Source organism: Quercus robur, chromosome 8, assembly GCF_932294415.1.
Source record: "Quercus robur chromosome 8, dhQueRobu3.1, whole genome shotgun sequence".
In the NCBI taxonomy this organism is placed as follows: domain Eukaryota; kingdom Viridiplantae; phylum Streptophyta; class Magnoliopsida; order Fagales; family Fagaceae; genus Quercus; species Quercus robur.
Genome location: NC_065541.1, coordinates 4,106,687 through 4,125,092, shown reverse-complemented (window position 1 = coordinate 4,125,092; position 18,406 = coordinate 4,106,687). Strand labels below are relative to the sequence as shown.

The 18,406-nt window shown below is 34.8% G+C and overlaps 1 protein-coding gene across 1 annotated transcript; it reads right to left on the bottom strand.

Annotated features, from left to right (window-relative positions):
- Positions 1 to 17,263: 17,263 nt before the first annotated feature.
- Positions 17,264 to 18,172, bottom strand: LOC126695714 (F-box/kelch-repeat protein At1g57790-like). Its single transcript, XM_050392543.1, has one exon. The coding sequence runs from the start codon at positions 18,170 to 18,172 to the stop codon at positions 17,264 to 17,266; it is 909 nt and encodes a 302-aa protein (XP_050248500.1).
- Between the last annotated feature and the right edge of the window lie 234 nt (positions 18,173 to 18,406).

The following is an 18,406-nucleotide window of genomic DNA, read 5'->3' as shown; positions in this document are numbered from 1 at the left end:
TTTCTAGAGGCCAGCCTTTATTTTTTGATGAAGATGTAGGGATCATCTATATGAGAGGTCAAGATACGGTATTGTTTTCTTATAGTTTAGAGAATCACGAAGAGGTGAAATTGTTGGAAATAAGCAGCAATAATGCTGAAGTTAAAATGTATAAATTCTGAGAGGAAGTGAAGTGATGTTGAGGCTTCTGGAGGTTACACGGATTTTTTTTGATGTAGGTGTATTTGCTGGTATGTTGACATTTTTTTAGAATTTCTTTTCTTTTTTTTTTCAAAACAAATTTGACATTGGCTGCTCCAAATATCTCTCTCTTTACAGAAGGACAAAAAAGGGCATTCTCATCCCAAATGTATAGGGGTTTTCAATAGTAAATAGGGATTTTTTTTTTTTGATATATTTGTGGAGGCTCCAAATCTCTCTCTTTACAGATAAGGATTGGCATACTTACTCATCGCATTCTCTTTTACATTTGTTAGTCTTTCTTCTTCTTCTTTTTTATGACATGTATACTGTGTGTATGTGATTTCTGTTTGTTCTTTTGAAGATTCTGTGGATTCCTTTTCTTTGCAATTTACACGTCTATCCAATAGGATTAATTTGAACACACAAATTTCACCCTTATTTTGCCTTTTGTTTGTACTAGTGACAAACCCTTCTGTGCCGTTAATTATTCTAACCCTTCTGTGCATGTGCCAATATCACCCTGAAGCAATCAATAACACATCACTGCTGAGTACCAATGTAGGCAATAACTCAACTGAAGTACTGAATGCCATGACACAGCCGTAACAGGTACAGACACTTCTGATTCTTCCCAGCAGAATGGAACAGTGACTGTACCTGATTCAGCTCATGCTCATAATTTAACAGTGGATGTTTCGACTACTGGAGACGGCGTGAGTGTGCAAAGCTTGAAAATTGAAGAGACCAATAGCTCTACGACAGTTTCTGAAAGCAATCAATCTGATGGTAATTCAAAAGAAGCAGAACAGATAGTTATAGTTCTGGAAGAAAAAAAAAAAACCATTAGTGTAATTAATCCCTTTAGCTTATAGATAGTTGAATTTGTGCATTACGTGTGTGTTTGTATGAGAGAGAGATCAAACCCGACACCATGGTCCTGGAGCTTGAGGTGTTGAAGTGAGGATATCAATGTAACTCTCACTGAGAGAGCTCCAATTTATATTTCAAATCCACTCTAATATTTTGTTTAGTGTCCCTCTATTTAGAACTGGTTTAAAATTAATTTTAACTCATGTAAAACTACCTTTAACATAAAACGACCTACAGTACCTGCTGCAAAATCGTTCTTCTAATAGTTTTTCAGATTCATAACACTAGTCACTTGATTTTGATGAATAAACTACCCGGACTGATTAACTTCCTCTATTTTTTCCCCGGACTACCAAATGGTTGATGATGTATTTGTTTACTTCTAATGTACATGAAATTCTATGTATTTGTGAGAGTTTTCCCTTCTTATGTAAAAGAGAGAGTGTGTGTATTTCATGACATAATATTCTTTATTAAGCATGTTATAATTCTTATTCTTGCCACAACAACAAGATGCAAACAAACAATAAAACTCTGGTTGATTGAATTTTGAAAGAGAGTTTCATCAATTATTGTATCACTCTCATCTATATCTATATATATAATAATAGGTAAAGCTGAGAAAAACTCAAATTAGAATTCCAAATTAGAGCTCCAATTTTGCGCCATGTGCCCTAAATTATTTATTTTTAAAGAGTTTTATTTCTTAATTTTAGAATCAAATGTGGGATCATATCATAAATATTTATCCAAGTGACTTATTAAGTACAAAAACTAAAGAGTCTAAAATAAATGAACCATTAAAAAAAAAAAAAAAAAAGCTTCACAATAATTTAAAAAAAACACAGACAATTTACATTTTATAGCTAATAATATCCTTACAAATTTGTTTTAAAGAGTTAACAAAATATAAAAATGACTATCAATAGTATTTAAATTATATATATATATATATATATATGAATTATATTATGCATCTTATTGTATATCTTTAAGTGTATCCATGCATATGCATGGGGTTGCAAGCTAGTTGACATAAATAGCACATCCTAGCATAGAAAAAGACAAGTACAAAAAATTAATCCAAAGCACTTAAAAATAGATGTAGAAAACAAGGGTCAAAATTTTGTGGTGGATCCTATATAAAATGAGCTATGCTAGTGCCACATAAAGTGGCACAACTCGTGCCACAACTTGTCCACGTGGCAAGTTGTGAGTGGTAGAGAGGTAACCCCTCATGGACTCACCATCACCTCTCTACCACTCATAACTTGCCACGTGGGCAAGTTGTGGCACAAGTTGTGCCACTTTATTCATATAAAATCCGTGAGCAGTGAGCACATTGTGGACGGATAAAAGATCATTCATAATAAAAGTCTAATTTCCTTAAAATAAAATAATAAGAGTCTAATGCGTACTGCAATTAATTTTCGCAAGTTGTTGCTTCACAACAAACAAATATGCTGATGTTGACTTGCACTAGCACTTCTACAAAATAAAAGGCATTAAAACAAAATAGTACCTTCTCTTTAAATTGCACTTGTTCTTCTTCTTCTTAAGTAGACAAAGCAACAACTTCAACTTGACCATATATGTAAGATAATTATCCTCCACTTAAAAAAGTACTTGTTTAAAAAGCTTGCAAAAGAGCGCGAGTTCTTACAATTCAAAGTACTTTTAATGGAGTCTCCTTGTATGGTTGGGGCTTAGGAACAGAGTCCCATAGGTGTATTTTGATTTACAAGTAATCGCATTTATGGATAAAGATGATGAAGGGAGATTGTGCCATTGTTTTGGGGTAAAGGAATAGCAATATATATTTATAAACAATGATCTAATGTATTCCCTCTGGGCTTTTTTGTCCTTTCCTCCACTACAATGGGACACAAATAAATTGACCTAATTCTTTTTTTATACTCTCTAATCATTCTCATTGGTTAATGTAATCCATTAAAATGCAAAATGTTTCCATAAAAAATGTTTTCATAAATTTTCACCACTTAGTACTTGCTACAATGGTTAAGTATACATAACCATTATAACATTGTGTCAAAGTTATTTTTATTTTCTCTTTTCTTCTATTTGACACTCTCCCTCTCTTCTCTCACCTATTGAAGTATTAAAGTAAATTTATTTTAATGTTTGTATTGCAAAATAAAGAATGACATGTAAAGAGTGTTGTAAAAGTGGTTATATAAAACAAAAACAATGGACTCACCATCACCTCTCTACCACTCACAACTCGCCACGTGGGCAAGTTGTGGCACAAGTTGAAATCTGTGAACACATAAGTCAAAACAAAATCCGTGAGCACATTGTGGACGGATAGAAGATCATTCATTATAAGAGTCTAATTTCCTTAAAATAAAATAAGAATAAAAAGTTGAAAGCCACCAGTGATGATAATGTATGTTAAATAATTATTGGATAAAATTTTTAAATTTTATGTAGTGAAATTTCTATACCTACTTCAATAATAACTAGGCGAAAAACACATTTTGGTCCCTACATTTTCAGCCGATTCCCGTTTTAGTCCCTAAGTTTTTTTTTTACCGCTTTTAGTCCCTCTCCTGAAAAACGGTTCCATTTTGGTCCCTACCGTTACATCATAAACGGATATTGCTGATGTGGCAAACGACATGCACTGTTGGCCTGACGTGGCCATTAAAATAATAATAAAAAATGCCACATCAGCATTTAAATTAAAAAAATTAATTTATTAATTTTAACTAAATAAAAAAAATTAAAAACAGAATTAAAAACTAAAAATCATATGAATTGAGATCTAAGTGTGTCTTAAACAAGAACACCAAGAACACAGACTCAAATCCAAGAACACAAACCCAGAAATTTAAAAAAAAAAAAAAAAAAAAGCCTGTCTCCGTTTTAGAGATAGAGAGCGAGAGACGCAAACTAGTTATAAAAAGATAAGATTTTTCATTTAGATAGAGAGAGAGAGAGAGTTAGAGAGATATGAGAACAAGGAGAGGGCTTTGTTACCCTAGAGTTGTTGAAGATAAGAACATGAGAGTTGTGAAGCGAAGGAGAGATTTCGCCGCCGAACAAGTTAGTTATCGGAAAAGAAGCCGGAATTCTTCTGATATCGCTGGAAAGCGTGACTTGTTCGATTCCTTGCCGGATGATCTCGTCATTTCCATTCTCTGCAAACTCAGCTCCTCCGCCACTTGCCCCTCCGATTTCGCCAACGTTCTCCTCACGTATGTTCCACTTCTTTCCTTCTGGAAAATAAATTCCGACCATTTCACCGGAGTTTCAATCGGAACTGTGGTCTGAATTTCATTTCCAAAATGTGAAAAAACAATAAAGACTATTTTTTTTTTAACGTAGTAAAATACCTGATATTGATGTGTGCGTGGGTTTGGATCGGTGGGTTTCTTAGTGGGTTTCTAGGTTGATCTGGGCATGACCGAAACTGGGTGTGTGCTGTGATGTGTGCGTGGGTTTGGATCGGCGAAGATCGGAGTGGGTTTGAACTAATGCTTTGATGGGTTTTTTTTTTTTTTTTTTAATTTCTGGGTTTGTGTTCTTGGATTTGAGCTTGTGTGCTGTGATGTGTGCGTAGGTTTGGATCGGCAGAGATCTGGGTTTGATATAATGCTTTGATGGTTTTTTTTTTTTTTTTTTTTTTTTATAAATTTCTGGGTCTGTGTTCTTGGATTTGAGTTTGTGTTCTTGGTGTTCTTGTTCAAGACACACTTAGATCTCAATTCATATGATTTTTAGTTTTTAATTCTGTTTTTAATTTTTTTTATTTAGTTAAAATTAATAAATTAATTTTTTTAATTTAAATGCTGATGTGGCATTTTTTATTATTATTTTAATGGGCACGTCAGGCCAACAGTGCATGCCGTTTGCCACATCAGCAATATCCGTTTATGATGTAACGGTAGGGACCAAAATGGAACCGTTTTTCAGGAGAGGGACTAAAAGCGGTAAAAAAAAACTTAGGGACTAAAACGGGAATCGGCTGAAAATGTAGGGACCAAAATGTGTTTTTCGCCTAATAACTATTTAAATTTCTAGACCAGAGGGCACTTTTTGAAAATTATTTATTTACCCATATGTTCTAATTATATTTACAATTAGCTCCTAAAAAAATGTCATTCTCAAAAAAAAAAAAAAAAAAAAAAAAAAAAAATTCACTTGTTCCCTTCAAATTTTTTTAATATTTTTAAATTCTCTTGTTTGTATAATCATATTTATATATATGTTTAAATTTTTGTTATTATAAATTTATAATCCTCCCCAAATATATTTCAAATGATAATAGATATATTAGGCTATATTTCAAATGATAGTAAAGTGATTTTTTTTTTTGGGGTAAAATGTAATAATATCTCTTCAAATATAATTCATTTTTTAAAAATTTTTATAAATTAATATACGAATTTAGAAGATTTTATCTTATATAAATAAATAATTAAATGGAAAAAAAAAAAAAACATGATAACAATTGAAGAAGAGAAGAGATAAACAAAGACTTATTAAAACATAAAGAGGAGAGAGAATGAGGGGATGATGATAATAAGGCCATGTACAATAAATCTTACATTTTGTATTTTTTATATATATATATTTTATACAAGAAAGAATTTCTACTATAACATAATCTAAGTGTATATGTGTGTGAAACTCCCTTCTAGAGACTTGAACTCCAGCCCTTGTCCCCCACACCCCACAAGCTCTTATACTTGTGAAGTGACCAATGCATCAAGGGTGTGCGGTGGTAAATGGGATTCAAAACAAAGAGAGTGTAGAAAATTTAAAAAAGAAGATAAGATGAGTGAAATAGAAAAATGAATGACCCATGCCAAAAAATAATTTCTAATGGCTGAACAAACTTCTGTGTGAAGTACTAGTGTGAAATGTGAATGCGATGCGTGCCATGTTATTAAAGATCATTCCTCCAAACGCGGCCTTGACAACTTCTTTTATTTTATTTTATTTTTTGGATGAATATTGACAACTAATCATTATTCTTCCCTTTACTTGCGAAAGAGTGTGAGAGGGGAAAAATTATTCCTAATTATTAATTTGCCAAGTGTCTTATATTTCAATTAGTTAACATTTTTTATTGCATCTAATGAAGATATCTAAAACTCAAATTCCTCTTTTTTTTTTTTTTTTTTTTTTTTTTTCAACTATCGAATTATAGTTTAAGAAAAAAGTTGTACTCTTAATTCCATGCATACAATTTTTTTTTTTAATGAGAGAGTTTTAACCTATAACGTCTACTCTTGATAATATATCTTTGTTATTAAACTAAAACACTAATTGGTTTTTAGTGTAAACGGGAATTAAACCCCAACTCTTTATTATTAAACATAAACAAGAATATTTGAAAAATAGCTCAACGCCAAGATGATAAAAAGCTTAACACCTCTCACAATATGAAAAAGAAAAAAAAAATGAAAAGGATGCCTTGTGTTTGTTTGCAGGTGAAATGTAGTCAAACTTATAAAATATTTTCCATTAACCGTAAAATTCTTTAAATCTTTCAAATAACTATCCTAAAGATAATTATCCTAAAAACTTAATTTTCAATTCAATTTTAATATTACCATATTATTCTTTTTATTCCCATGCAACCAGACTTATTTTAATTAAAATAAACTACCAATCACAAATGCTCTGAGTAGCAAGGGAGTCAATACCATACCAGAGACCGTTTCGTTTAGTTAATAGAATGAAATATTTCGTTACCATTTAATACCGGTGTACCATTTCGGGTTTACCACTATTTTATATAATATATATTATGTTAAGAATTATAAAATTTCAGACTCATATTTCACCAATTATGTCAAATCACAAACTTAAAATATCACTCCCAATAATAATAATATCGATAATAAACATTTTTTAAGAATATATTAATATAATAAGTCATTTCTGTACATTTCTTTATATTGAAAACTAGAAAAAGAAAAAAAAAAAGTTGCTTCTCAAAAAAAAAGATAACTAAAATGTTCAATTGATGTGATGCAATTAATGCATCACATAACGTGGGGCTCAAAACTGAAAAAAGAAGTAAAGGTTGAACCATTCAGCCCATCTTTTATTAAAAAAAAATATAAGGGTATGTTTAGTAACTGTTTTTTCCTCTTATTTTTTGTTTTCAAAACAATTTTTTATTTTTGAGACTAAAAAACTTGTTTGGCAAACCAAAATGGACAGAAAACAAAAACTGTTCTCAAAACTCAATTTGTGAAAGAAACTCAATTTTTTATTTGATTTAATGAATCTGTCTCATTGAATGAATTAGCATTAGAGTTCAAATCCTAGTAACAATATATTTTTCTATTTTTCTATTTTTTTCTTCAAAAAACTAATTTTTTTTTTTTTTTAAATTTCAACTAACCAAACATGTTTTTTATTTCAAAAATACAAAAAAAAAGTTTTTTCTTTATATTCCCAAAAACAAGTTTTTGAAAATAGAAAATAAAAACTGTTACTAAACATAATCAAGTTTTCAACATTTCCAAGGCTAGTCACATGTAAAAGGGCTTAGGAAATTTCAAATAAAATACAAAACAAAGAAAGAGAAACCACATAGCAATGTTCATTGTTCAGCAAAAAAGAGAAGAAACCAAAGTAGTGGAGATAGACAACAGACAAGAAGAAGAAAAACGCCTAAATATCGTCCTTAAGTTATATATATATATATATATATATATAAACTAACTGCCATTAACTAATCTTGACAGCTAATTAACTAATCTTGACAATATATATGTACTCTCATTTAGAAAAAAGAAATGTTCCATCATGCAATTTTAGCTTCATTTTACCTTTCCCCAAAATCTCACAGGTTTCATCATTTCCCATGTTGACTGAGCCAAGTTCCGACTCTTCTAGGTTGTAAAACCATTCCTTCTTCAGACACATATGGAAGGTGCAAACAGAATCCAAAACCCACTCATTTGAATGGCAAACAAATGATGAACTAGTCAATAGAAAATCAAAATCCTCATCACTATCATGTGCTACATTTGCATTAGAATCGTTCTTGTCCTTGTTTTGCAACAGAGGACAATCTTTCTTCCAATGCCCCTTTTTGTGACAATAGGCACACTTATCTTTCTCGAGTTTCTTATCATTAGACATGCCCTTAACAATCAAAGCCTCAGTCATTGTGTCCCTTTGAGCTTGCTTATCTTTCTTACGATACCCATTATTAGTCAAAGCATTGGACACATCATCAAACTTAATCTCATCTTTTCCATACAGCAGTGTAGTAATTAGATGATCATAAGTATCAGGCAATGAATTCGGCAACAAGAAAGCTTTATTCTCACTACTAATATCAACTTCCAAGTTTTGCAAATCAGCAAGTATTTTATTGTAATCATTCAAGTGCTCAAACATAGAAATACCTGTATGATATTGGAAATGAAAGAGCGTTTTCTTCAAGTAGAGACGATTCTCCACACTCTTGGTCATATACTTGTCCTCCAATTTCTTCCAAAACTCTTTAGCCTCTATCTCCCTCATAACAAAATACTTTTGATTCTTGGCCAAACACAAACGAATGGTGCCACATGCTTATCTATTAATCTTTTCCCAATCCTTGTCTGACATCCCTTTAGCTTTGTCTTCCAAAGTAATATCCAACTCTTGTTGGACCAAGACATCTATAAATTCGTATTGCCACATGCCAAAGTTATTCATTCCATCAAATTTCTCTACTTCAAATTTGGCATTAGAAACCTTCGTCCTAACAGCCAAAGGTTTTGCAGAAGACTCTGCCAAAGCTTTTCCTGACGAATCTACCAAAAATTTTGTAGAGGAATCATCTGACATCTTTCTCCCTAATAATTAGATCCACAAACTAATCATCAAAATCTCCAAAGAGAACAAATCCAAATGCCTAGGTAACGAACCTTGACTCTAATACCAATTTGTTATAAAATAGCGGAAGCTTAAACTTACCACGATTGATTGTGAAAATATTTTAGGCTTGAAAAAGATCTCCAAACAATTAATAGAAACGAAAGAAATTAATCCAAAAGAAAATAGACACTAAACACCAAGATTTACATGGTTTAGCAATAGCCCACATCCACGGCGACGATGAACAAATTTCACTATATCAAATTGCAACCCACAAATATGAAATAACCAAACCAAGAAAGAGCCTCTTTTTCTCACACCTTAGAATTCTCCTCAATTTGCCGCAACAACATTATGCTTATATAGGAGACTTGAGTCAGCTAGCAGATCCAAAACCAAGAAGGATTAGACTTCTTTTCTACACACAAAAGGAGAATCACTCCTATTCCAAATAGAACTCAAAACCAAGTAGTAGACAAAACTTCTAATAGAGCTTGATAACTTCAAACAACAGTAACCCAAAAGGAATAAAATTCCTTTTTTTATCCAAATCCAACAAGGAATCAAACTCCTAATTCGAGCCATATTCTACAAACACTTGCAATGATAAATTTCTCCATAACCCATTGAAAAAAGAAAAAATAATAATAAGAAAAATTCATACTTAACATTTTTAAATACACTTTAATTAAAAATTTAAAGCAATAAATTTTAATTTTGAAATGGAGGATAATCTTTGAAATTTGTCGTTAAACAAAGGGCAAGTTAGCACACGACATTTGCCACTTATAGTTGCGGTAAAGAACTTGTGTAATAGATTATGGTAATATGATTTTTTTCCAGGTAATATAGAAGGACAATAAAAATGTTGTTTCACTGTTAAATCATCATTCCATGATGTGAGTTAGAGCTTGAAGGAGGATGAAAAATAGATCAAGAGGGGGGAAAAACTACATAAATAAAGGGAGAAGCGGAGATAGGAAGTGAGATGAAGAAACAACCAGAAAAAGTAAGCTCGCTCCATGCTTCAAGGATACCTTCTGGAGTTCTGGAAGATTCTTTCATTTATAATTTTTTTTTTATTATATACAAATGGGCATATCTGAGAACTCAGAACTAACCAAAGGCAACTTGGATAAAAAAAAAAAAGCCTTCAGACATTTTTTCTTAAATATGTATTTTTTAATTTGGATCAACTAATCATTATCATAAACATTACTCAATAAGACTTATTTAATAAAATAAATAATTTATTTCTCATAATCATCATCATTAAATAAATTATATTAATTATAATAATATTAATAATATGGGATAATTATAGATTACCCACCTGTGGTTCAGCTCGAATTTAACTTACCCACCCGTGCTATCATTTTTGACACTTTATACTCACCTAAGCTTACTTCCGTTTAGTCTCTGTTACCCACCTCTCTTAAAAAAAAAAGGGGTAAATAAGTCTTTTATACCCATTTTATGTCTCTATCCTCCCAAAACAAGAAGAAAAAAAAAAAAAAAAAACAAAAAACAAAAGAAAAACAAGATTAAAATATGGTATTAGTTTCTCACAATTCACAAACATGAAGAACATACACCCAGAAAACTAATACAAATCAAATCAAGCAATACCATCAAAGTACCAACCACAGATCTATCAAAATACAATCCCAAAACCCAAGTCAAAATACAAATATCAACACACCCACACACATCTAAACCCACGGATCCATCAGTAACCATGCCTCAAATCCCATTTTTCAAACCCCAACAACCAAAAGAAACCCAATCCCTAAATCAAATAAACGAAGAAGAAGAAAAATATAGCACAACATTTGATCCTACATTTTATACCAGATTGGCTTCAAAATTAAGCCCACAGAAAAGAGTCACAAATTGCTAGCAACACATTGAAAATTAACATGCAGAGAGAGAAAAATCACAGCTTCAACTTCTCTGTTGGAAGAAAAAAAAAAAAAAAAACTTAGAGAACTTTAATGGAACTTAAGAACAAATGAATTCAAACCCAGGCATATATTTGAAACCCCAATTTCAAATCCAGACATATATTTCAGGGACTTCTCACACCCAAAAAAATTAAACTCAAATCAACCACTCCACAGATCTCATCCTCTCTCTGTCTTCTTCCTTTCTCTCTTTCGTCCATCCATCCAATATATCATTGAAATCTGTGTAAACAGTGGAAAAATCCAACCATCAAATTCCAATTTACCCTCAATACATATATTATTAGAGTGTGTTAGCATTGAGAGTTAGAAGAACCCGTGGGCAAAGAAGACGCTGCGGTGGAGGAAGCCGTGGGCACTGCGGGAGGTTAGAAGCTCGACGCGATTGATGAGGGAAGGGTCAAGCCTTTGACAGCCAAACTTATCGATGAGCTTGTCATTGTCGATCTTGCCTCCATCTTTGTCCAACACTATGCTCCTATCTCCGCTGCTTTTCTATCCATCTTCTAAGACCCACAGCGAGCTGCTACCCATGGCCCCACGAACCCAGGTCCACCCACAGTACCACAACCCAACGCTGATCTGAAGCCCACCCAATAGAGAGAAACACAAACAAATTAAGACCGAAAGTGTTCCCAAACATGAACAGGTTGGTAACGCTCAAAACCCAAAATCTGTAGTTCTCCTTCTTCCTTGGTTTCCTTGCACGATGAAAACCTAGATGATTCTCGGACTAATAAATCAAGTGGGTGCCATTGTAGCATCTAAGATCTCAGGTGGGTGAGCAAGTGTGAGAGAGTGCGTGGGAGAGAAGTGTTTGATCTGATTTCTTTTCTTTTTTGATGAAACTTGTTAGAGTAATAGAAAAATTAGAGGTGGGTTACGAAGCATAAACGAAATGAACCACGGGTGGGTAAAGTGTCAAAAATAAAACCACGGGTGGATAAGTTAACTTCGAGCTAAACCACAGGTGGGTAATCTGTAATTATCCCTAATAATATTGTCCACATTTATTTTTCCACTTCGGTCCTAATCGGCATTTTGTCCTATTACGTCAAATTTGGTTCTGTTTGGTCTACGTTGGTCCTATTGGGTCCATTTGGTCCATGTTGGTCCTATTCTATCCACTTCAATCCTATTCAGTCCACATTGGTCATATTCAGTCTCTTTAGTCCACTTTGATTCTATTCGAGGAGGCATGATCGTGGGTTGTCCTCCCATGAGCCATTGAAGATGAGATACGTTATAATGTGCTGCCCAAGCAAACTACTGACCAATGAGGATACCTGGTGCAGCACCATTTTAGGAATGGTCCGATACCACCCTAGGGCAATGCTTATAATAATAATAATTATTAATTATTAATTATATCATACTTTAATAATCCATTAATGATGATTATGATGTTTTTTTTAGTAATGATTATTATTTTTGTTTTTGTTTATAATTATTTTGTGAACGTTCCAAAATCATAGTGACCTAATTGTAATATTAATATATATCCTTAAAAAGACGACCATTAAAATGACTCTGCTCGTATATATAGAGGTCCTGTGTTGAAACCTGTGTTGAATGGGGTATTTAAGATTTGATATTAACCTGTCAATCAATACAAATTGTATTTTTTTATTTTTTATTTTTATGAAAGTTTCTTCTAAAAGATTTTTCAATGTCACTTATTTTAAAGTTCTATAATTATTGTTACTATAGATTGCAAAAGTATAAATGTTCTTTCTTTTCTTTTCTTTTTTATATAGTTACATAATGAAAAAGGAGAGAGAAGATTGGAATCTTAGTTTTCCCTATAAAGGAGAGTAGATAATATCATTTGAGTTACAAGACTCTTGGTTGTACAAATGTTATTTCTAGTTTATCAAACTCATGATTCTTGTTCTTCTCAAGTCTTTTTCAAATGGGTTTAACTTTGAATACTAAAATTTACCTTTTGATCGCGAATTAAAAAAAAAATTGTAAATTAGTTAGTTGTTTAAATTAAAAAAATATACTAAAACATAGTATCCATCACCTAAAGAAAAAAGGGTTGACATACATTAAATCAAAGTTCACGTGAGTAAAAAAAAAAATTGAAACAAAGCCCACACCTCAAAGTGGTCTGCCACTACCTAGTACCTATGAAAAGAGAAATATAGGAACAAAGCAAAAATACATAATTATCCTGTTTTAGTGTAATTACATTTTTTTTTAAACAAGATTAACCTTATATTTCGTTATAGTATATGCCTCAATACTTTTTTTTAAAAAAAAGACCAAATGCCTCGATACTTATCGCAAAGGCAAATTCACTTTTTAATGGGATCGATCGATTATAATTAACAAGGAGCATACATTAACTCTTGAATTAAAAAAAAAAAAAACTCTAGAACATTACTTTGTGGAATTAGACCTATTAGTCTTTGTAATGTGATTTATAAGATAGTTAGTAAAGTTATTGCTAACTGTCTTAAGTCTATACTAAACTCTATTATCTCTGAAACTCAGAGTGCTTTCGTTGCTGATAGATTGATTACAGATAATATTCTTATTGCTTTTGAAACTTTGCACCACATGAAGAATAGTTGTACGGGGAAGAATGGTTTTATGGCACTAAAATTGGATATGAGTAAAGCATATGACAGGGTGGAGTGGATTTTTTTGAAGAGTATTCTGTTGAAGATGGGTTTTCAGGAGTCTTGGGTGGCTTTGATTATGGAATGTGTGTTGGGGAGAAAACACCTTGGGGAGCTTCCTTGAATAATTAATATAGCATATTGAGACACACTTTAACCCAAAAGGCCTAAGCCCAATGGGTATGTGCTCAATTATGTTATATAAACCACTCATTCTTCTCATATTTATTCAATGTGGGACTTCACTCACACGTGTAACCCAACAAATCTCCCCCTCACGTGTGAGTCTGCCTCTTTATGGGCTTTCAAGACCTCTTTGTGGGTCATGAACAAGTCCTACTCACTCCCCCTTGCCTAATGGGCTTTTCACTTCATCAGTGCGTCATCCATGGGTCTCTCGTACGCCATCCATGGGAACCACGTGTCAACCCTGCACGCACATCCATGGGAACCCCGTACGTCCATGTCCATGGGAACCTCGCACCACACCATTATTTAGCACCATTAGCAATATTCCTTTGTTGGGCTTTTTTTTTTTTCTTTTTTCTTCTCCAGGATCTTTATGTGTGGGTCGTTTAGGCTTTCTCTGTCCCCGCTGGGTAGGGACCATGAACACCTCACCACCTTCGCCGCACACCACCATGGGCTCTGATACCACTTGTTGGGGAGAAAACACCTTGGGGAGCTTCCTTGAATAATTAATATAGCATATTGAGACACACTTTAACCCAAAAGGCCTAAGCCCAATGGGTATGTGCTCAATTATGTTATATAAACCACTCATTCTTCTCATATTTATTCAATGTGGGACTTCACTCACACGTGTAACCCAACAAATCTCCCCCTCACGTGTGAGTCTGCCTCTTTATGGGCTTTCAAGACCTCTTTGTGGGTCATGAACAAGTCCTACTCACTCCCCCTTGCCTAATGGGCTTTTCACTTCATCAGTGCGTCATCCATGGGTCTCTCGTACGCCATCCATGGGAACCACGTGTCAACCCTGCACGCACATCCATGGGAACCCCGTACGTCCATGTCCATGGGAACCTCGCACCACACCATTATTTAGCACCATTAGCAATATTCCTTTGTTGGGCTTTTTTCTTCTCCAGGATCTTTATGTGTGGGCCGTTAAGGCTTTCTCTGTCCCCGCTGGGTAGGGACCATGAACACCTCACCACCTTTGCCGCACACCACCATGAGCTCTGATACCACTTGTTGGGGAGAAAACACCTTGGGGAGCTTCCTTGAATAATTAATATAGCATATTGAGACACACTTTAACCCAAAAGGCCTAAGCCCAATGGGTATGTGCTCAATTATGTTATATAAACCACTCATTCTTCTCATATTTATTCAATGTGGGACTTCACTCACACGTGTAACCCAACAATGTGTTAGTACAGTTTCGTATTCTATACTAGTCAATGGTGAGCCAAAAGGTGTAATCCAGCCTACTAGGGGGTTGAGGCAAGGAGATCCTCTTTCACCATATTTGTTTTTGTTTTGTGCAGAAGGTCTTAATGCCATTCTTAGGAGTGCAGCCACACATGGGGACATTCATGGTTTTTCTATATGTAGGAATGGACCTAAACTCACTCATCTCTTTTTTGCAAACGATTGTGTGTTATTTTGTAGAGCCACCTTGGTGGAGTGTGAAAAAATCCAGGATATCTTAGCTTGTTATGAAAGAGCTTCCGGTCAAGCTATCAACAAGGATAAAACTACCCTATTCTTTAGCAAGAATATAGATGCTCAGATGCAAGAGGCAATTAAATCTTCTCTAGATGTTCCTGCCATTCAACACTTAGAGAAATATTTGGGGCTTCCTTCCTTTGTTGGTAGGGCAAAGAAAGCTTGTTTTACACAAATTAAAGAGAGAATATGGGCGAGAATGCAAGGGTGGAAAGAGAAGCTTCTCTCACAAGCTGGTAAGGAGGTCATGATCAAGGCAGTGGTTCAATCCATTCCCACGTATTCCATGAGTGTTTTTAAATTGCCAGTAAGCCTATGTAAAGATATAGAAGCCATGATTCGAAAGTTTTGGTGGGGGCATGGGGACTCGAGGAAGATTCACTGGGTCAATTGGAGTTCTTTGTGTTCTTCTAAATCTGTTGGAGGTATGGGGTTTAGAGATATTCAGAAATTCAATAATGCTTTGTTGGCTAAACAGGTCTGGCGATTATTTCACAATAGGGATACTTTGCTTTATCGAGTTTTTAGTGCTAAATATTTCCCTCATGGTAATATTTTGGATGCTCCGGTCCATCCTAATTGCTCCTTTGCATGGCGAAGTATTTTGCAAGCCCGTGAGGTCATCAATAGAGGTGCTATATGGAGGGTGGGAAACGGATTATCTATTGATATATGGAACCATAGATGGCTACCTGAACAGGGACAGAGCAAGGTTGTTTCTCCTCGGCAAGGCGCAGAGATCAGTAGAGTGCATGATTTATTCTATCCAGATACAAGAGTGTGGGATCCGGGTTTGTTGGAGAAATGCTTTCTACCATGGGAGGCAGAGATGATCAAACGGATTTATGTGCATGATGGGGATGGGGAAGATGTTTTGGTGTGGCCACTTACCCCAGATGGTAACTATACTGTAAGGAGTGCGTATCGTATGTTGGCAGCAGAGGGGATTAGCCAAAACCCGAGTTCGTCTTCTCCATCTGATGCTGAGAGAGTTTGGAAGGGCATTTGGAAGATTAAAACCCCTAATAAAATTCGCCACTTCATCTGGAGAGCTGCAAAGGATTCGCTGCCAACTAAACAAAATTTGAAGGTCAGACATATTCCGTTGGATGATACCTGTGCGATGTGTGATGATCATCCTGAATCTTTACTGCATTGTCTCTGGCTTTGTCCCCATGCTCAATCGGTTTGGAGGTCAGAGATCACCTTTGCTAATCTGTATACAAGGAAGCACAGGAGTTTTTTCGATTTGTTGGATGACGTAATGCAGAACAGCTCGGGCTATCGTGTGGCTCTGTTTTCCACTATTGCGTGGAGTTTGTGGCAGCGACAAAATCGACTTAGGGAGAATCAAGGAACTTGGCCACTGCATGAAGTTGGTGAAAGAGCTAAAGTTATGGTTGTAGAGTTTCTAGAAGCGAACAAACATATCAGTAACCCAGGCCCAAGATTGGTAGCACGGTGGTCGCCTCCACCTGAGAGCTGTTATAAGATCAATTTCGACGCATCTCTGTTTGATCATTTGGGCTCTGCGGGCATTGGGGTGGTTGTTCGAGACCATAGAGGAGAAGTTATGGCAGCCCTTAGTCAGAAAATTGCTCTCCCTCAGTCAGTTGCATTGGCAGAAGCTCGGGCAGCCCATAGAGCAATCACTTTTGCTCAAGAAATGTCTTTCTTTCATATCCAGGTTGAAGGGGATTGTCTAGGGGTTATTCATGCTTTGCAATCCCAGGGACAGTGCAAAACCTTGTATGGACACGTGATTGATGATGCTCGGAGATTAGGCTATGCTTTACATTCTTGTCAGTTTTTTCATGTTGGAAGGGGAGGAAATAAGTTAGCTCATGAATTAGCTAGAAGAGCAGTTTTATCTGCAGATACTGATGTATGGGTAGAAGATCTACCTGATGATTTGGACGCTGTGTTCCGATCTGATTTTTATTAATAAAATTTCCTTACTGTTTTCTCAAAAAAAAAAAAAAAATACAAGAACAGAATCTTCTCCCAAAAAAATGGGCATTTAAAATGTACAAAGTACAAAGGCTGGCACATACGGCCACTTTTAGTGATCTAGCACCATCTAGGTTCAATCCAACAACAGTCCAATTTTTCTCTGGAGCTATAAAAATCCACAACATCCTCACTCTGAAAGGATTGATACTTACTTGTCTCCAGTGAATAGAAGACAATGCTTTGCCCACAAAATCTAGGAAAGTAAATCTTGTTTTCCATTCCTGGTGTTTGTGCTTTCGCTGAAAAGGATGATTTGGAACTAAGAAAAAGCATATAATCTCCCAAACTTTCAACCCTGATCCATGTCATTTTTGATTCATTCAACTTGAAAACTCGAACCCATTTTCCAAAAGGACCCACAAATACTGATAAGAGCTCACCATCACATTCTACAAGAAAATTTTGGATGTAACCAGTGCATGGTGGTTTAGGCTTGGTAAGGACATCAAAAGTAATAGCAAAAGTACCCTCTTGCTCTTCATCATTTAGCTTCAGAATTGCTAGATTTCCTTTCTGACCCAGACAATAAAATGCTCCTCTGTAGAAAACTGGGCTATTGTCATCAATCAGAAAGTCGGTTTCTATAAATTTTTCAGTCCAAACCTCATCCCCCAACATACAAAACCCCACCTTCTTCTTTAGAATCACAACTAGTACACATTCTGAAGTGCATGGAGGGGATGAAATGCCAATGGAAGTGCATGCCTCAATTGAAGAATCCGAGAATGGTAGTGGGAGAATCACTTGTGTAAATGGATTGAAAAGGAACGGTGACTCATCGTCTACTATCAATAGCAGCCAACCATGTTTTGTGCCACAAAGGACATTGGTTGCTTTCAATGGTTGTGGCAATCTGATGAAATATTTGTCACCACACCTTGGGTCAATGAAAGCACAAGCACCATCTTTCTCTAGAAAAGTCAGCCATGGAGACAAAGAAAGGTTTTCAAACCTTTGTGAGGCCATTCTCCATTGGATCGATGGAGCCACAGAATGAAACCATTTACAGGTAGCACGAAAGTGCAAATAATCAACAAAACTTAGACTCCGGAAAATCAGTCCAAACAAGTCGGGAGGAAGGTAAGGTAAATGTACTTCTTCAATATCAGGCTCAGAGGATTGCAGTGTTGGTAGATGAGTCATTAGCCAAAGTGAAATATACACGATTCCCTTCAATCTCTGGCGTATATGCTGTAGGAC